This window comes from Larimichthys crocea, chromosome VI (genome assembly GCF_000972845.2).
Source record: "Larimichthys crocea isolate SSNF chromosome VI, L_crocea_2.0, whole genome shotgun sequence".
NCBI classification, from domain to species: domain Eukaryota; kingdom Metazoa; phylum Chordata; class Actinopteri; family Sciaenidae; genus Larimichthys; species Larimichthys crocea.
This window is the reverse complement of record NC_040016.1, coordinates 7,969,678-7,990,260: the sequence shown is the minus strand read 5'-3', so window position 1 is coordinate 7,990,260 and position 20,583 is coordinate 7,969,678. Positions and strand designations below refer to the sequence as shown.

Below are 20,583 nucleotides of genomic sequence, written 5' to 3'. Positions count from 1 at the left end.
TATCTATAAGTTTATTTAGCACCTAAATTATTGGCCAGCTATCTTATGTATGAATACATTTTCATGTGCTATTTGCAAGTTAAACATTAATACTATACAGCAAATATATTACCTCATAATATCATCAATATGTGGCTTCCAATAGTCAGCCTTCAATTTTAATTCCCGGTTTATTCCTGTTAATTCCCATGGAAGTTTCCAACTTTGAAAATTCCAGAATTTTGCAAATCTAATTGTAACTGATCAAATATCCCCTGTGTCATCCTGCAGTGCACCTCTACAAATGCAGCGCCCCGCGGGACAGCTGTGGCATGTGTCTGCGGGCAGAGAGGAAGTTCCAATGTGGCTGGTGTAGTGGCGAGGGTCGATGCACAATGAAGCAGCACTGTCTCCCATCTCTCCTTATGCTAGCCGCTGGCTGAACCTTTCTGCCGAATGTCAAGTGTACCAACCCGCGCATTACTGAGGTCTGTTGTTTGTTTGTTTGGGCTGTTGCCCACTCAGTCAGTCAAGCCACGAAGCTTGAACACATAGTGTATTCAATTTATACAAACTAGATGTGAGTTTTAGCCGGGTAATTAGTCATTTAGAACAAGCAAGGCTCACTCTTCATGTCAATTAAAGCCTGGATTTCTTAAAATGAATGCTTGTTGTTGTTTTCTCAAACAATATTTCAGGAATTATTTTAAAAAATTGCATTTTATTCAGGCTTTGAGTTGAAGATTGAAAAACAGTCATGTTTGGGGTGTTTTGTTAGCATTAAAAAGCCAACTGATTGACTGAGGTGCACCAGGCAGAGAAACCAAGATAAAGCGTTGTTACAGCAGCGCTGAAACTACCTTACTTCACTCCGTTCTCTGTCACCATGGTACCATTAACCGTGTCACAGTGACCATCTGATTGGTAGACCTACTTGGACACTTCAGTGCTTCACCACAAATGTGAAAAAAAACAAGATTTCTCAAAAATTGCATCTTATTATTGCATGTACGATCTATATAACATAATTTGCTCCCATGCGTGGTATAGTATAAGATAACCTATAGCGAACACTGTCTTTGAGCTCTATTGATGTCATTACTGAAAGAGCTTTGTGAGTGCTTCAGGTGAACATCAGGTCTTTCTTCAAACCATCCGTCTATCTGTACCTCATTATATCAGAAAACAGTTTACCAAGACATCTTGTTGGATATTCCTGGAAGTTACTAATGTTATCTGTCGCACCTACAGTTTCCCATCCAGCGTCTGTTTACTCGAGACGATCACACTCACATTTTTTCCACAGCTGAATACTTTAAGTGCTCGACAGCTGAACGAATTTAGTTTGTTTAGGAAGTGGTGATGGATCTTTTATGTCACAAACTCCTGTTCATTCTCTTGAATAAGGCAGTGGGGTCAGGCACAGAGATGCAAGGCTCTTCCACTTCAAAGAGCCGCGAGCTTGATGTCCCTGTCACATTATTAGTGTTTCTGAAGGAGCTGCAGCAGAATGATCAGCTACCGAGCGCTGCTTCGGGTATGGAGGGAGTGTTAGTTCGACGTCCTCCTGTTCTGCTCTGCAGGTCCAAAGTTTCCAGCTGGGGATGGTTAACTTTGCTCTGGGAAGGACCGTGAAAAGGTTTCTCAAGGTTTTTACTATTCACTGCATTATTCATTAAAGTTGGTTTTGGATATATATGTATATATGAGGGATTTTCTGATAACATCCTGTCAGTATGTTAATCACACAGATTAGTTGATTGTACTTAACATTTAAATAGAGATGGCAAAGAAACTTGTCGAGTCAAGTGTAAGTGTGAGGTTCTCAGTCATTTAGGTCTGTGAATCAAAGGCAACTGAATCTAAAGAATTGAGACTGTAGCCAACAGTTAATATTTTGTGAAAGTAATCTTCAGTCAAATATCTGACTGGGCTTATATAGATTATGTGTTATTATTTTCACAGACTTCATGGTTTATCTGGTCAGGGAAGTAATGGTTACTGTCTACCTCTTGGATTGGAAAACCAGATAAACGATGAAGTCTGTGAAGATCCTCAGTTATCAGATCACAAATCTACAAACAAGTCCAGTGTGTAATTTGTAGGAGTATGTATTGGCAGGAATGGAAAACAATATTTATTAGTTGTTTTCATTAGCGTATAATCACCTGAAAATAAAAGTTTTCGTTGTTTAAATGAGCCCTTTATATCTACGGAAAAGGCGGGTCCTCTTCCATGGAGTCCGCCATGTTGAACCGCCATTTTTGTACAGTAGTCCAGAACAGACCAACCAAACACTGATCTAGATTGGCAATTTGGCAGCCCGAGTTTTTCCTACAGCTTGAAGGAGATGTGAGCCGGAGGAGAGTATTCATATGGTGGCAATCTGCAACTTCACCACTAGATGCCACTAAATCCTCAACATGGACCTTTAACTTCGCCCATAAAGTTGGATAATTTTGTTTTCAGACACATTCCTCTTTTTTTTCCTTTTTATACACATCAGGTTAATTCTGGTTTAATTTTCCTATATGAGGAAGTTAAGCTGTGAAATTTGGGAAATATTCCAAATGAGGAAGTTAAGCTGTGAAATTTGGGAAATATTCCAAATAGGGAAGTTAAGCTGTGAAATTTGGGAAATATTCCAAATGAGGAAGTTAAGCTGTGAAATTTGGGAAATATTCTAAATGGGGAAGTTAAGCTGTGAAATTTTGGGAATATTCCAAAAGGGGAATTTTGGAAACATTTCAAATTGGAAACTTGCCATGGGAATTATGAAAATGTATGAATGTTAAAATTATTATATAATTATAATTAATTAAAATTATGGAAATATATGGGAATTAAATGGAAATTGGGGGTAATTTAGTAATTGGAGGTAAGATAGCGTCATGATAGCACAGCCTCATAAATGGTCAATGAAATGATGCTAGCTAGTTTATTTAGCACCTAACTTATTGGCCATCTTACTGTATGAATACATTTTCATGTGCTATTTGCAAGTTAAACGTTAATACTATACAGCAAATATATTTACCTTATAATATCATCAATATGTGGCTTCAATAGTCAGCCTTCAATTTTATAACATCAATATGTGGCTTCAATAGTCAGCCTTCAATTTTATAATTCCCGGTTTATTCCTGTTAATTCCCATGGAAAGTTTCCAACTTTGAAAATTCCCAGAATTTTGCAACCCTAATTGTAACTGATCAAATATCCCCTGTGTCACCCTGCAGTGCACCTCTACAAATGCAGCGCCCAGCGGGACAGCTGTGGCATGTGTCTGCGGGCAGAGAGGAAGTTCCAGTGTGGCTGGTGTAGTGGCGAGGGTCGATGCACAATGAAGCAGCACTGTCCTCCCATCTCTCCTTATGCTAGCCGCTGGCTGAACCTTTCTGCCAGGAATGTCAAGTGTACCAACCCGCGCATTACTGAGGTCTGTTGTTTGTTTGTTTGGGCTGTTGCCCACTCAGTCAGTCAAGCCACGAAGCTTGAACACATAGTGTATTCAAATTTATACAAACATAAGATGTGAGTTTTAGCCGGGTAATTAGTCATTTAGAACAAGCAAGGCTCACTCTTCATGTCAATTAAAGCCTGGATTTCTTAAAATGAATGCTTGTTGTTGTTTTCTCAAACAATATTTCAGGAATTATTTTAAAAAATAGCATTTTATTCAGGAACTTTGAAGTTGAAGATTGAAAAAACAGTCATGTTTGGGGTGTTTTGTTAGCATTAAAAAGCCAAACTGATTGACTGAGGTGTACCAGGCAGAGAAACCAAGATAAAGCAGGTTGTTACAGCAGCTGAAACTACTTTACTTCACTCCGTTCTCTGTCACCATGGTACCATCACCGTGTCACAGTGACATCTGATTGGTAGACCTACTTGGATACTTCAGTGCTTCACCACAAATGTGGAAAAAACAAGATTTCTCAAAAATTGCATCTCATTATTGAAATGTACAGATCATATAACATAGATTTGCTCCCATGCGTGGTATAGTATAAGCATAACCTATAGCGAACACTGTCTTTGCAGCTCTATTGATGTCATTACTGAAAGAGCTTTGTGAGTGCTTCAGGTGAACGTCAGGTCTTTCTTCAACCATCCGTCTATCTGTACCTCATTATATCAGAAAACAGTATACCAAGAAATCTTGTTGGATATTCCTGGAAGTTACTAATGTTATCTGTAGCCACCTACAGTTTCCCATCCAAGCGTCTGTTTACTCGAGACGATCACACTCACATTTTATTCCACAGCTGAATACTTTAAGTGCTCGACAGCTGAACGAATTTAGTTTGTTTAGGAAGTGGTGATGGATCTTTTATGTCACAAACTCCTGTTCATTCTCTTGAATAAGGCGCAGTGGGGTCAGGCACAGAGATGCAAGGCTCTTCCACTTCAAAGAGCCGCGAGCCTTTGATGTCCCTGTCACATTATTAGTGTTTCTGAAGGAGCTGCAGCAGAATGAATCAGCTACCGAGCACTGCTCGGGTATGGAGAGAGTGTTAGTTCGACGTCCTCCTGTTCTGCTCTGCAGGTCCAAAGGTTTCCAGCTGGGGATGGTTAACTTTGCTCTGGGAAGGACCGTGAATAGGTTTCTCAAGGTTTTTACTATTCACTGCATTATTCATTAAAGTTGGTTTTGGATATATATGTATATATGAGGGATTTTCTGAATACATCCTGTCAGTATGTTAATCACACAGAGTTAAGTTGATTGTACTTAACATTTAAATAGAGATGGCAAAGAAACTATGTCGAGTCAAGTGTAAGTGTGAGGGTTCTCAGTCATTTAGGTCATGTAAATCAAAGGCAACTGAATCTAAAGAATTGAGACTGTAGCCAACAGTTAATATTTTGTGAAAGTAATCTTCAGTCAAATATCTGACTTGGGCTTATATAGAATTAGTGTTATTATTTTCACAGACTTCATGGTTTATCTGGTCAGCGAAGTAATGGTTACTGTCCTCTTGGATTGGAAAACCAGATAAACGATGAAGTCTGTGAAGATCCTCAGTTATCAGATCACAAATCTACAAACAAGTCCAGTGTGTAATTTGTAGGAGTATGTATTGGCAGGAATGGAAAACAATATTTATTAGTATGTTTTCATTAGCGTATAATCACCTGAAAATAAAAGTTTTCGTTGTCTTAAAATGAGCCCTTTATATCTACGGAAAGAGCGGGTCCTCTTCCATGGAGTCCGCCATGTTGAACCGCCATTTTTGTACAGTAGTCCAGAACAGAGAATACCAAACACTGATCTAGATATGGCCTTTTGCTTTTTATGTCAATTTGGCAGCCAGAGATTTTCCTACATGCTTGAAAGGAGAATGTGAGCCGGAGGAGAGTATTCATATGGTGGCAATCTGCAACTTCACCACTAGATGCCGCTAAATCCTACACACTGGACCTTTAACTTCTATCAAAGACAGAGAAAACATGTGACTCACAGTCGCCCATAAAGTTGGAATAATTTTTTTATTCCTTTTTATACACATCAGGTTAATTCTGGTTTAATTTTCATATATGAGATGATATGTTTGGAAAAGATTGATCAATAAACTTAGAATAAATCACACTGTGGTAAGAATATTTAATTCCAACTATAGCAACATTGTATTATTACTATTATTCTCCAACATAGGAAAGTGTATTCTATTCTATACTGTTTCCTTTAACTGTAAAATCTATTTACAATTCATCAATGCACATGAATCCTTTCATCATCATCACTTTCTCCTCACTTTTAATACAGGTGAGCCCAGTGGCAGGACCTCTGGAGGGGGGCACACTGGTCACCATCCAAGGCCTGAACCTGGGTCTGTCTTTCTCTGAGCTGGTGGGAAATGTGGAGGTGGCGGGTGTACAGTGCACACCACAGGAGGAGGGATACATCACTGCAGAACAGTAAGAGAGACTCCTCCTCTGCCTTTCCCTCCCCTCTCTTCCCCTGCCTAGGCATTCGTGAATTCATACTGTACTGTGGGTAGACATACTGTACAGATGCAAACACACTCACACACACACACACACACGAAAATAAACATGCAATCTCTTTTTCCTCACTCACACTATTTTTCTCACAGACACTAGCACAGTCTGTGAATAAGCCAGAGCCCAGTGATGCCTCATCATGTTGTAGGATTGTGTGGGGGGCTTTGCATTGCTCTGGTGCAGTCAGAGTCAAAGGAAGAGACAGTCTTTGTGTCGTTGTCGTTATGAGGCTGTCGGCACAGCTGTAATTGAAATGCGCTGCATGTCGCTGACTGGAGGGACAATCTGTTAGCCATGTGTTTCTCTCACAGCCATGTAATGCGATTGGGCTCAGGCTGCAGGGACTTTATTTATATCCTTGTAAAAAAAAAAAAAAGAGGAAAGAAAGAAAAGAACATGCCAGCAGAAAATTGGAAAACTCTCGTGATGTATGAATAGAAGGGTTGGGTGGGGACGATTCATTGGGTTCTCTTATTGTATTGGTGAACGCGGAGTTTCTTGCGCAGAGCCATGTGTTCAGGGCCATTCATTTGGCACACACAGTGCTTTAAAACATGACATTACAGCTGTTACAACCATTAATTTCAGCATGGGGTCAGTTGCTATAATGACTTATTCATGGCACACTTTATCTTATTGACCTGACAGGCAATACTGATTTATTGAAGAAACCCCTATGTTGTCATGGCAACCGGGGGTAATGGTGGGTGGCAATCGTGCTGGAGATGAGGAGGGGTGTAGTTTATCATTTGACTTATATTGCTGTTATAGGTTTCCCATTAGGAAGAAAGATGGCCCTCTGTATTGACCCACAACTTCTATGAAAGTCTGCCTCAATCACACTGGCCAGCAGAGGCCATTTTCCCTCGGTGCATTTCATAACAAATGCGACACAGTGCGGTGATTCTGCTGTGTGAGTGTGTGCCTGGCTTGTGTTATTACTCGTATGTATGATGATCTGTTGCATCACATTCATGCATTTATGTTTGTTTTTTTGTGACAGGATTGTGTGCGAGATGGCCCTGGCTCCTAAAGGAAGCGCGCCAGGTCCAGTTACATTGTGTGTTGGTGAATGCAGACCAGAGCTACGTGCACAGTCCTCCCAGCTCTACTCCTTTGTGGTAATTCGGACACTGAAACACATTTATTTTGTTGCCACCCTCATTTAATTTGATCTTGAACAAACCTCAATAAATAATCCTGAACTGAGTTAGGTGAAAGCCAATTTGAACTAGCAAATATAAGGGTTCATCATCATTATGAAGTTTTTTTTAATGACTGATTCTCTGTGTGTTGCTTTATTGAACTGAAGCTATGAAAGATTTTTGTTAGCTTTTAAAGATGCACCATATTCCGAGTAGTTTTTGATGAGGGGCCATACTTCATTAAACTTTCCTTTTCTTTCCTAAATAACCTCTTTGGTCTACCTTCTTAACACATTTTTTCCATATTGATTTATTTGTCCAAGGCCACTAGAATAGCGCTTTTTAGAATGAAACAGATAATAAGTTTTTATGTATTTTGTGTTTGACCCGTGCTGAATGAAACATTAATGAATTTTGGTTCTCCACAGACCCCTTCGATGCTGGCGCTCACTCCAGGCAGAGGACCTGAATCTGGGGGCACAAAGGTCACCATTGTCGGGGAGAACCTTGGCGCTGGAAGCACTGTTAATGTGTATTTTGGTAGTCAGACCTGTGAGCTGTACAGGTGAGTCTGGTGATAACATAACCTCTTGATGCCTTCACACAGTATTAAAGATTTATTCCTTTTCTAACACATATAAAACACAGTGTGCTTCTTTTAGTTTGCTTGATTGAAATAAGCACACTTGATACAATTAAGCATCCGTGCACTTCAGCAGGTGATGAAACTTGCAGCGGTGGGTATTGTTCTCAGTGTATTTATAGATATCTATTTAAGGTTCAAACTGCCTCACATGCTACAAGTCAGGAGGGTGAGGCGAGGAAGCCATTAGCTAGAGCACTCTCTAATTACAGTGTTCCATCCCGAACGTGTCTAACGAGGAAGAGATCGGACAGTCTATAATGAATGCTCTTCCCTTATAGTAATGTGCTTCATGTCTGTGTGAAGTCAGGCATTTTCTACTTCAGCAGCAAACAGGCAGAGTCATAATTAAAACCACAAATAAATATTTTTCTCTCTTTTGGTACTCTCACCAGGAGGACCATGTCAGAGATCGTGTGCTTCTCTGCACCGTCTGTGACGAGAGCTGGACCGGTGGAGGTCAGTTTGAGTGTTGACCGAGCCAAAGTTCCTGGGACTCTGGCTTTTGAGTACATAGAAGACCCAACAGTCCAGCGCATTGAACCCCTGTGGAGTATTACCAGGTAACACTGAGTAAAAGAGTGCTGCTGCATGGACACAGAGATATGATTTTGCAAATCACAGCATTGCAGCACATAAGCTGTGTTTTACACGTACAGTATGCACTCATTTGCATTTGTGAATGTGTGTCAGCAAAATATCAAGGACACTACCTATCCTACATTTCATTTATTATATTGTAGTTTTCAGGTAAAAAACAAATATAAAAAACCTCTTCCTGTCCAAATCTGGTAGCCTAGCTAAGCTATCATAATGCCAGGCTAAAGGGAGATTGATAGTAGAACAGTTTAATGTTACGCAGTATTAAATCGATGTTCACAACAAGGTGACCACTCAAAAAAGTACTTTAATATATTCTATGTATCTTTTAAATACTCTCCACATGAATGAGTGTGACGCTACTAATATTATAATTAAGTGAATTTGCTGCATAAACATTTCTATCACAGCTCAAAGGTACGTTACCTGTATTCCACCAAATAAATGGTGGTTTCGGGCAGGATTACCCAGTGCAACGTCCCTACAGATTAGACTTCAGAGAGACACCCTGGCCGTCAGCCTAGTGACAGGAGGAGCTTTGTGGAGCTGCAATCAAGAGCCCTCATCATGAATGTGCAGTCCCACTATGTGGCCCTACAAGCTTAGGTACCCTTTGAAGTGTGAGAAGAGAAGGATTGGCACTCTGTCAGGCTGACTACACTGGCCACTTTTTTTAAGCCATTTTCTCCTCATTTCTCGCTTGTATTCTCACCCTCTTTGTCGCTCCTTCTCTACTTTCCAATGGACAGGAAGAGGTTTTTTATATTTCATTTTTAGTGGATAATACAGCTTTCTAAGCTCACACAACAGCACAGGTTACGCAAAGATTAGAGTGTTGTTTATTTTAAATCACATCTCGCGCAGATATGTAAACAAGCAGCACCTGTATTCATGCTACGCCAGCCTCACAGTCATGGATGAATATAAAATAGCAGCCAGCTGGTTCGTCGTTTGATCTAGCTCTTCTGCCCAATAACAAAGAGCAGGCTACCATGCCAGCTACACCTCCTCAAACCTGCATTAATGCGGGTTCTCTGGAAAATGTTGGGTTTGCAAGTCAAACAGATTGATCTCTCTGCGGCCATCACCCTAATTAAATCATGGAGGAAAGACAGTTTTACAGTGTTATGTAGGCTACCTGAGGCTGAAATGATGTGCATGTGTGTCTGTTTTACTAATACTTGAATAAATTCATTTCTTCCTTGCAAACAGCGGACACACCACCCTGACAGTGACTGGAACCAACCTGGATGTGGTTCAGGAGCCACGGGTCAGAGTCAAATATGCCGGCCATGAATCTGTCAATGTAAGTGTGACAACTGCTAACACACTGCACTCAACCATTATTGATGTTGCTTACTCAAGCTGATAGAAAATGTCACAGCAAAGTTGATTTTTATTGACATTCTTCTACAATTGTAACAAGGTAGATTTAGCGATGCGGTCAGATCTGCATTGACATTTTTTAAATGTAATGAAACCTAAGCATGCAAAGCTATAGGTGTAAGAGGGAGACGGGTTGGTTTCAGAGCTGGATTCATTTGGCGTATTAAATATTGTATACCTACAAAACAACCATAGAGTGAACACAGGCAGAAATACAACCTGTCTCTGTACCAAACAGCCTGCAGGATGGAGAGCAAATTAACTAACTAGAGCTTGAAATATTACAACACAATCTAATGTGCTGTAAATGTCAGTGTTGCCGTGGATGTGAAAATAAAGCCATATATAAACAAAAAGGCTTACAAAGGGTTTCCATTTTTCCAGAGGTCCATTGCAAAATTAGATTTTGAAAGAAAAAAAAAGACATGAAAGTATAACTGAGTTTTGGGAGGTGATTTATGGTGCTGATTCTGCTTGCCTGAGCTCCTTAGGCAGGTTGCTTCAAAGTGATTGATTGCTCCAAAGTGTTGGGACCCCGGTGGCAAAAGTCCAGTCACCTTTAGCCTCATGTTTTCTGCTTTTGACCAGTCAGGGAATTGCTTGATGTTTTGAGACTACTTTTCGAAACTTCTGTGGGGACATTTTGGCACGACCTTGAAAGAGATCAATATAATCTTAAAAAAATCAATTAGAAACAGATGAAGAGATGCCAGAAATGGAATGAAAAGATAGTTTGCTTGCACCAGTGTAAAATAGAGATTTCTAAGACATTTATATTGATGCCAAAATAAAGACAGTAGACAAGGTAGATATTACCTTATATATTATATTTTCTAGACCAATAAATGATATATAGGTCAGAAAAAATTGCTCACAGCTGAGGGAAGAAACGTTGAGGTCAGTCTCCAAAAACATTTTTCAGCAAAACGCAAACTGTTTATCATTGAGACATTCCTTGAAAGAGGAATTGTCCTCTGTGTTTCAGTCAGTAAATCAGTATTACAATTCAAAGGAACACCATCTATAGTATAGTAATGTAATATGATATAGCTCAGGTGGAAGCATGTGAAAGAAAACCAAGATGAGGCCATTGAAGATGTGTTTTTTTTCTGTAGATGGTGTTGTGTGTGTGAGAGAGATGCCTTGAGCCAATTAAACAGTGTAGTAACGATGCCAGCCCAGAATTTGAGCCAGTCAATTAATACTGCATGTTTTCCAGTGTCACTGGCAGCACTGAGATCTGAAGGGATTAAAGCTGAACTTTAACTCGAATCAGCAGCTACAAGAGGGTCATTGGTAAATTTAATGAGGGCAGTCTCTTTATCGCACATCTCGAAAACACATTGGAATTTCTTAAAAATATTTTCTCAAAAAAACAGTTAATTGACTTGAAACAACTGTCTGTGAAACCTAAGATTAAAACTGCTCTAAAGCTAGAAGTATTTAAAGGATCTGCTTGATCTTGAGAGGGTTTTCTAAGAACTACAAAAGAAAGCAGACAGTATATTCAAATTGGAGAACTATTGGTTATTGATAATTCACCAATGACACACACCTGTTCTAGCCATTTGAAATGAACACCATCAAGGGAGAGAGTAACTGGCTTCAGATGAAACACAAATTCTGGTAGATGTTCAGGAAAAATCAAATAAAACCATTCAGTATTAACAGGAGACCCATCTCTCTGCCTTTAGTGTCAGTTATGTAGCAATTGTTGGAACGCAGCTGTCAGCTGAACATATGGATGGGAGGAGATCTGCTGGGAATACTGTAACAGCTAATGAATAACAGTCAGACGTATAGATATCGTTAATATCAGGTTATGTAGGTTAACAGCACAGAGACCATTAGTACATTTATGTATAAGTTGCATATCATTAAAAAGGTTAAATGTTAAAAATGACTGCGAATACTAATGTGAACAAATGTCAGATCTATTCAGCAAAAGTGGCTTCTAGATTAATAAAAACTGCAAGAGGCTCTTTATTCACTGCCATAATTTCAAAACTCTGAGAACTCAAATTTCTGTGGGTAAAATATTGACTCATGAATTTCTGCTGGGGATTTCAGAGTAGGCATAATTAACATGTAAGAAAATTAATTATCAATGTTTTTTTTTATAATTTATGCAAATATTAATCATGCACGAAGCAACACTGTAAGTCATATCATTACATATATGTATGGTGATATGTATGTATGTTTCCGTCATGTCTGTGTCTCACACCGGCTCTGATCTGATTCCTCTCTAGGTGTGCAAAGTGCTAAACACAACCACCATCAGCTGTTTCGCCCCCTCTCTGAAGTCAGAGTACACCGCAGACCAGGAGACGATCAAACACGTGGACGAGTTTGGCTTCGTCTTCAACAACGTCCAAGCTCTGCTGACTTACAACAACACAAGCTTTGTCTACTACCCCAACCCTTACCTGGAGCCTCTCAGTCTGTCAGGTGTTCTGGAGCAGAAACCTGGTGCTCCGATTATACTCAAAGTACGTCATCTGACCTGCTGCTATTGTGGGTTTTCTCAAGTCTATAACTATGTCACTGACAGCAACATAACGGGATATTACATACATCAATATGGTCTTGCCCTCGTTGCTGTCCCTTCTGATCGCATAATCTGCTACACCTTTTTAAACACACTGTTTTACTATGAAAAAAATATAATCCCTCACAACACATGTTGTAAACAAATGGCACAATAGTGGACTTAAATGGCAGCTTCTGCTTTATCTCACGTTTCTTGAACTGGTAGAGTTCTTCAGAAAAACTACATTTCCCATGATACTCCCTGTGAGCTCCTGTACTCCCGTGAAAGACTTTGTGATGGATCTGTCCATCTGGCTTTCACTTTTACACCATGTGCAACTGCACATCTTTATGCATTTTGAAGCAAGCTGCCTTTGTTAGGTATAATAATTTAGCAGATTTCCCGTCCGTAAGACTCACAGTGGCTCACTGTGTAGAATGAACCATAAAAACTGGCTGCCAGTCTTTTTCAAGATGGTTGATTACAGTAATTATACTAATGTCCCAAAATTGCTGGGTAATGATTTACTGAGTTTAAAATGCTGTATATACGATCAGCAAGAAATTGCAGTGGGATGAAAAATTAACATTAACATTACACAGAAGAATAATTACTGTACAGTGCTGCAATTTGAAAATCATAACAGACTTTTGTTTGTTAGGATCTACATTAGTTTTGTTGTAAACTGTGATATATTGTTATGTTCTGCAGTTTTCTATATTGCTTTTCTAACTGTGTTGCAGGGACGTAACCTGGTGCCATCTGCATCTGGTGGAGCCAGGCTGAATTACACGGTGCTGATTGGAGATACGCCCTGTTCTCTCACCGTGTCTGACACTCAGTTACTCTGCGAGCCGCCAAACCTCACCGGACAGCACAAAGTCCTGGTCAGTCTAAAAGTGTTTCTGCCTATCGGACGGTTTTCAGTGTGTTTATGCATCTGGTTGGCTGTCTGCTTGGATGTAGGTCACTGTCTGTAGGTCAGCGCTTGTCTGTACGTTACAATGTTTGTGGGTCACCGACATTCTTTCAGTTAGTCGTTGGCTTTCTGTCATTGTCTGTCACTCATGGTCTGGTAGGTTCCCAATTACACATTGCCCTCCAGACTTATTAACAGGCACTCTTGCAAATAATGAGAAAAGAGCTGTAAAAGGAAAAGCTAGTGTTCCTGGGAACTTAAAGAAAAATTGTTTTCTTTAGAAGCAATTGTTCATAAAATGGTCCATATCTCCATTGTACTTTCCAATTTAATTCTTCAGCAACAATGTTTTGAATTCATGAGCAGGCTTTTTCATTGTTATTAGAACATTTTCTAAAGAAAAAATATTTGAATAACTGTGTTCATGTCTGAATTATTATTATCCAGGTCCAAGTAGGAGGACTCCACATTTCTCCGGGAGAAGTTCACATCCGGTCTGACAGCCTCCTCACCCTACCAGCTATCTTCAGCATCGCAGCTGGAGGAGGGCTGCTCCTCATCATCGTCATAATAGTACTACTGGCCTACAGACGGAAGTCACATGAGAACAATCTCACTCTGAAGCGCCTGCAGATGCAGATGGACAATCTTGAGTCCAGAGTAGCTCTGGAGTGCAAGGAGGGTGAGTGAGACGGATCTGAGAGACTATTATATGCCATACCAAATTCTTAAAATCTAATTTGTAGTTAACCTATTACGCTATCTGTTAAGAAATGACTATGATGTTTGAGATGACTCTGTTGACAAAACTTCATATGCAGCCTTTGCAGAGCTGCAGACAGACATCAACGAGTTAACAAGCGACCTGGACAGAGCTGGCATTCCCTACCTAGACTATCGCACCTATGCCATGAGGGTTCTCTTCCCTGGCATCGATGATCACCCGGTGCTCAGAGAGCTGGAGGTAAGCAACCTCTGAAGCAGGGCTGTAGTACTTGAATCAAGTTTCAACCATTTTTCTGACATCTTGTCCAGTACACTCCAAACCAAAATGATTTTGGCTTGTTGTCAAACTGCTGTCGAAAACAGAGCGGTGTGAGCAAATGTCAGATGTTTGAGGTGTGTTTGTTTAATGGTGTCCACATCATCTGGAAGAGACTGGCAAAATCCAATGTACCAGACAGATTGAAATTAAAGGACAGTACAGAGGTCCTGCAAATAGCATTTCATTATAGTGTTTGCACTTTAATGTTTATTGCCTATTTTGTACAGTTCTTGGGTAGGATTTGTTTACCTATTCCTCATCTTTTCTCAGACTGACAAGAATTTTCTTTGAGATGGTCATGTGTGCTTTTATTATTGTCCTGATCACAAGGATTTCATTCTGAAGCACTAAATATGATAAAACTGATGATGAACAGTTTTCCTTTTCGTTATTATGAGAACAAGCCAAAGTCAGATTTAGCCTGGTGTTGCTGATTATAGCTAGTGTACTCAAGCTATGTAAGTTATGATGGTTATTTCAAAAGATCTATGGTCTGAAGAGCCTCTCCAACTGCTGTTAAACATCCTGACTATGTTTAGCTCAGTTGGCAGAGCAGCCGCCGCATATGCAAAGGCTCAGTCCTTGCTGTGGAAGCCCAGGGTTCGAATCCGACCTGTGACTCTTTCCCATATGTCATTCGCCACATTCCAACACTCTCCAGCTGTCTCTATCCAAATAAAGCTTAAAGGCCAAAAGAATAATCTTAAAAAAAAAAATCAACCATCCTGACTCTTTAACTAAAGTAACAGGCCCTTTATTTGTTCCAGAATTTACAGTTCTCTTATTTTCTAGATAAACTTTTTGATGAGATCAGACTCATGACTACCAGGGGGCACGGATGTGTCAGGACCTGCACATAAGGGTTAGATCACTGCCTGTAGCCATGCTAGTAGTTCTGTTTTGCATTTATGCCTTGAGACAGTTTGTGTGTATATTCCTGTTCTTCATGTTCATTCCATCCATGTATGTTGTGATTTTTTTCATCCTTGAGTGAGTATTATCTAATGAGCGTGTGCGTCTTTGTGTGTGTGCAAAAATGCATGATGCGTGTAGGTGCCGGGGAGCGGACAGGCGAATGTGGAGAAAGCCTTGAAGCAGTTTGCTCAGCTGGTGAATAACAAGGTTTTCCTGCTGACATTCATCCGTACACTGGAGCTGCAGCGATCCTTCTCCATGCGTGACCGTGGCTACGTCGCCTCACTTATCATGACCGCTCTGCAGGGACGTCTGGAGTACGCCACAGACATCCTTAAACACCTGCTGTCAGATCTTATAGAACGCAACCTGGAGAGCAAGAACCACCCCAAACTACTCCTCCGCAGGTATACAGAGAGTGTTACACTGTTGCTTAAAGCTGCACTACAAAAGGATGTTTCATACATTTTTGGAAAAATGTCTACAAGATACAAAGATCTTAAGTCACGTTCTTACATCTGAATATGAGTACACAATCTTTTTCATTTCTTTTACTGGAGAATCTCAGGGTTAGCTCAGTCTAGCCCCTTTTTGCTCTCTACTAAAATAGCAGCAACCCTAACCTTGTCCGTGTTGGGCATGTATTGAAAAGACAACCAAATTTTGAAGATGGTTAAAAGATATTGCTGCATAAGTGACATAAATGTACTGTATATTGTCATTGGTCATCTTAAGTTAGCTAATGCTAACTAAGCTAGAGGGAGAGAGTAAGCATTGGTTAAGAGACATAGACTGAGAATGAGAGTGAGGGAGCACCGGCATCGATAAAGCCGGTTAATCGGCAGAATAAAAAGTTATTTCCTGGTTGTTTCACAGTGCTTACATTGAGCACAAACTGACATGGAGACATTCGTCCATGTCCCACCGGGTACTAAGCTTGCTCAACTGTTTAACCTAAGTGGGATTTAGGAAGGGTGAAGATGAAGAAAGAGAAACATTAAGCACATTAAAGTACAAAGAAGCTCCACAAGTTCACCCTTACTTTCTCTGTCCATATTTCCTTCTCCGTCAGTCGTAAACCTGACCAGTTCTGATCAGCTTGCTTGCATGCTTATCTATTGCCACAGATAATTCTTTTGTGAATTGTTCTTTCCAGCCCAGTTACTGCACTTCTGATGGATGAGCAACTAGGCCAGCGAAGGAAAGCCCACCTCTGTTCAGCTTTGTTTTGTGCAGTGGTGTGAAACATCTGTTATGAGTCTGAGAAACAGGGTGCCTGAGCAGACAGGTGAAAGACAGGAGTAGTAAAAGTGATAGAGAGTGGGAGGGACTGGCAGAGGAAGAGAACTTAATGGGGAAGAGTGAGTGCAGCGGCGGCAGAACCGTTGTCAGTCTGACTTATCTTCTGTGTGCCACTCATGAAACATTCAGCTGTAGCTCACGTTTCTTCCCTCCCGTCACCTCTCCTCTTCTCCCTTCTCTCGCCTCTCCCTCTCTTTCCTCCACCTCTGGTTATCTGTCGATTGTTTTCCCAGTGCTGAGGCTGGCCTACTGAATGTTTCATGAGGTTTTTTTTTTTTTTTTTTTTTGAAAACGAGGTCTCTCAATCTGAAGTACGCTCATTAAATATAAGGATGAGTTCACATGGGAGCCGCTACAACAAGAACTTGTTAGCCCAAACATGCTGCTCTTGCGGAATAATAAAAAATAAAATAAAACCTAAACTTTAATGGGATGCTGTCAACGAAAGAGTCAATACAGGTTAGGGGTGAAACACAGGTAAGGACCGAAACAGAGTGACAGAGACAGAAGGTTAGGGAGGGAAAGTAAAGTGACTGGTGGCTATAAAGCTGCAGGCTTTAGATCAGATTGAGATTTGAAAGGGCTTATATGCCATTTGAAAGGGTCCTGTTACATGATTCAAAGGATTTACTGAAGTAAACTCTAAAATCTTTCCCATCTGTACTCATGTTAAGTTACTAAGTGCAGACACAGCAAGGAAGAAAGAGAGTGAAAGGACTCGAAGTGGACATCTAAATTGTGTCTGCACAATTATGTCATGACCCAAATATGTTCTGCACTGGCAGCACTTCACTTACAGTGTATCAGAGTATGTGTCCTTTGAGACCGAGCGGCTGAGTAAGGATGTTATATCTCTGTAAACTCTCCATGTCATGTTTTTTGGTTGCAACAATGTCAGCCTCTTCTACGTCTTAAATTATAAAAGAATAATCAGAGCACTCTAGCTCTCTGTGGGACGTCTCTTTCTAACAAATGAGTGCGCTTTCTTCTTGTCTTGCAGAACTGAGTCTGTGGCGGAGAAGATGCTGACAAATTGGTTTGCCTTCTTGCTCCACAAATTTCTCAAGGTAAAACGAAATCTTTCTCGCGCCTTATCGCTACAGGTGTCGAAGTAATATGGTCTAACAAAGCTTTTTAATATTATTAGCATTGATTTCGAAATAGACTGCTGTGTATGATTTTGCTGCAGTCGTTTCTTCTCTTTGATGTTGATGAGTTTTATGGACATTGTGAAGATATAATGGTTACCTCTAGGGTCAAAAAATATCTCCAGCTTTGCAATTCAAAAGGAGACAAAGCTAGATTTGATTATATTTGATCTCCCGTTGTCTATGTTGATGAATACAGACGTCTTTCCTTTCCCTTTACTTCTTTCCTATGTCTTATTTTCTCCTTTCTTCCACCTTTCTCTCTAATCCCTGGGTTCCCTTCCAAAAGGAGTGTGCTGGTGAGCCGCTCTTCATGCTGTTCTGTGCCATCAAACAACAAATGGAGAAGGGACCTATAGACTCCATCACAGGCGAGGCACGATATTCCCTCAGTGAAGACAAACTCATCCGACAGCAGATTGAATACAAGACACTGGTGAGTCACAAAGACATAAAAAAAAAGTTTAAATGTTTGTCTGTATTCATTTTTGTACATCTCTTAGCAAAGAACTGTGACAGATCCAAACAAATGTGGCATGTACCTGGGCTGTGGTTGTAATTTTATGCATGGTTTGGATAGTTTCAGTAGCATGATGACAGCGGACAGACAATCTTGCATAGCCAGATTTCCGTCTCGTCAAAAGAACTGGTTTATCAATACCTTGCAAGTTTTGTCAACGCCAACTCCAACTGTTGGATGGAGTAGTCTTTAGGTATAATATGCAAGGAGGTTCATGCTATTGCCTCAAGATCCCATCATTCCCACCAATCTGAAGCAGTCTATAGTGCAGAGAAAAGGATTTGATCCCTCACTGGCTTCCCAATCACAATGAAGACCCATTTGGAGATTAGTGTCTTGGACACTTCAGCATGTGGATTACATGAACTACAGCCACACCTGAACTGGTAGATTTTCCCCTGTGACACCCATACTGTAATTTTAAGTTCAACGGCAGCTCTGTCTTAGCCCAAATTAGTGGGAAAATAATGAAATACAATGAAGATACATTTATTTGAATTCAATATGATCAAGAAAGTCCACAAAATTCTGACTGGTGTATGCTAAGCAGTCAGAGTGCTGAGCTAGGCCCACCTGTAAAACACCAACATGTCTCTTTCTTTTACTGTACCTTTCCATTAAAACTGAGGCAGGTGGTTTTCTCCACCAGCCAGTCAGAATAAGTTCCCCCTCAGGCTTTAGCTCCAACACGGAGCCAGCCAGCGACAGGATGACACCTCTCTGATATCCATGTCGGAGAGTCTGAGAGGCTGTGTCTCATTACTTGTTTAATGCCCCTGCTTGAGCTGCACAGCCACATCCTGGAGGTGTGAAATTACATTTCTGGCCAAGATCCTCTCCACCAGGACAGTTTGGTGAGGAGTAGGTAATGAAAGGACTTTCCTTGCAAGCAACACCTTTCTCTCTTCTCTCTCTCTCTCTTTCCCCAACCCCCTCCTCTCTCTCTCTCTCTCTCTCCCTCTTCATTCTGGATCCACAGACGCTGAGCTGTGTGAACCCAGACAATGAGAACAGCCCAGAACTCCCTGTCAAGGTGCTCAACTGTGACACCATTACCCAGGTAAAGGAGAAGATCCTGGATGCGGTGTACAAGAACATGCCATACTCACAGCGACCACGGGCTGCAGACATGGATCTTGGTGAGGCTGCATTGGGTGCAATTGTACAGTTAAATACTAATTTCATAGTACTAATTGTCTTATATCTTAAAGGAGAACATATAAACAGAAGTTTGCCATGGCACATGATATGTTGAAGGGAGGAATACGTTTGAAAATGGGCATGTCAGGAGAGTTATCACAGATATATCACCATCAAGACGTATGACATAAACAAAGGACTCAAAATCAGCCCCTCCCAACACCTGTTTACAGCCCTAACCAGAGTAACACTCACCAACACTAATATTAAACCTTACTGACAGCTCACCTACACCTAAGCTTACGCCCACAACATGTCATCCAATACTGAATGACTCGGCACAAATCCAGCTGACACGCACCTTCAAAGAGAGTAAATAAGATACCTTGTAGGTAGGGGCTGATATTGCTTTGGGTTTGTAGTTTTACACCTTAAGGGGCTTTCAGACATTAGGGATTTGAAGAGGATCAGTTTCTCCTTGTTGCTTTGGGCAACTTAAATCCCCATGACGACACTGTCGTTTGTGTTTTGTTTGCAAAATCACTTTAATTGTCAAGGAGAAATGTACAAGAAGTTGTCATGGTGACATTTTGGTTGCTATGCTTGACAACTTACAGGGTTTCAAAGAACAAACTAACACAGCACACAAGGATAACATGACCTCACCCGCAGCACAAAAGGACAGCGCAAGACAAACAATGGGCGTTAGATAATATGTAACTGTCAGCCACTTGGGCTACAAACATTTCCCAAAATGCCACATGTCACACGTTCACCATTGATTGTATTTTCCTACAGAGTGGCGGCAGGGCAGAACAGCTCGTGTGGTCCTCCAGGACGAGGACATCACCACAAAGATAGAGAACGACTGGAAGAGACTCAATACACTCATGCACTACCAGGTCTGTTAATGATATTAATACGAGGTCTTACAACTAAGACGTATTTTTATTATCAGTTAAATCTGCTGATTGTTTTCTTGATTAATTAAGCAACTATTTAAAGAAAATAAAAAAATAAAAAAGGCCCATCACATTGTCCCAAATCCTCATAAAAAAGGCCCATCACATTGTCCCAAATCCTCAGATTATATAAACCAGAGTAAAGCAGAAAATCCTCACATTAAAGGAGATTACTTGATAATTTTAGCAATAAAATGTTGGCATCTTAGTTTGCAAACTATAAAATACATAATTACAAACAGGATTATGAATGACAGCTGACAAAAAAATTTAACACTAAACACACTAACACTAAACTTAAGAATCTACTTCACTCTTCATATTTTCTTCTGCAAAC

General features: G+C 40.5%; 1 protein-coding gene across 1 annotated transcript in view; it reads left to right on the top strand.

Moving 5' to 3' along the window:
* The window catches only part of LOC104922745 (plexin-A2), a 77,685-nt gene that overhangs the window by 48,899 nt on the left and 8,203 nt on the right, over window positions 1-20,583 (top strand). Inside the window, exons 12-26 of the mRNA XM_027279225.1 lie at window positions 3,219-3,418; window positions 5,750-5,901; window positions 6,992-7,109; window positions 7,562-7,698; window positions 8,172-8,339; window positions 9,589-9,682; window positions 12,015-12,254; window positions 13,039-13,182; window positions 13,662-13,896; window positions 14,036-14,178; window positions 15,313-15,581; window positions 17,477-17,543; window positions 17,914-18,060; window positions 19,124-19,283; window positions 20,083-20,186. Of these exons, the coding sequence (XP_027135026.1) occupies window positions 3,219-3,418; window positions 5,750-5,901; window positions 6,992-7,109; window positions 7,562-7,698; window positions 8,172-8,339; window positions 9,589-9,682; window positions 12,015-12,254; window positions 13,039-13,182; window positions 13,662-13,896; window positions 14,036-14,178; window positions 15,313-15,581; window positions 17,477-17,543; window positions 17,914-18,060; window positions 19,124-19,283; window positions 20,083-20,186 (2,378 nt within the window). The remainder of the gene's footprint in view (window positions 1-3,218; window positions 3,419-5,749; window positions 5,902-6,991; window positions 7,110-7,561; window positions 7,699-8,171; window positions 8,340-9,588; window positions 9,683-12,014; window positions 12,255-13,038; window positions 13,183-13,661; window positions 13,897-14,035; window positions 14,179-15,312; window positions 15,582-17,476; window positions 17,544-17,913; window positions 18,061-19,123; window positions 19,284-20,082; window positions 20,187-20,583) is intronic.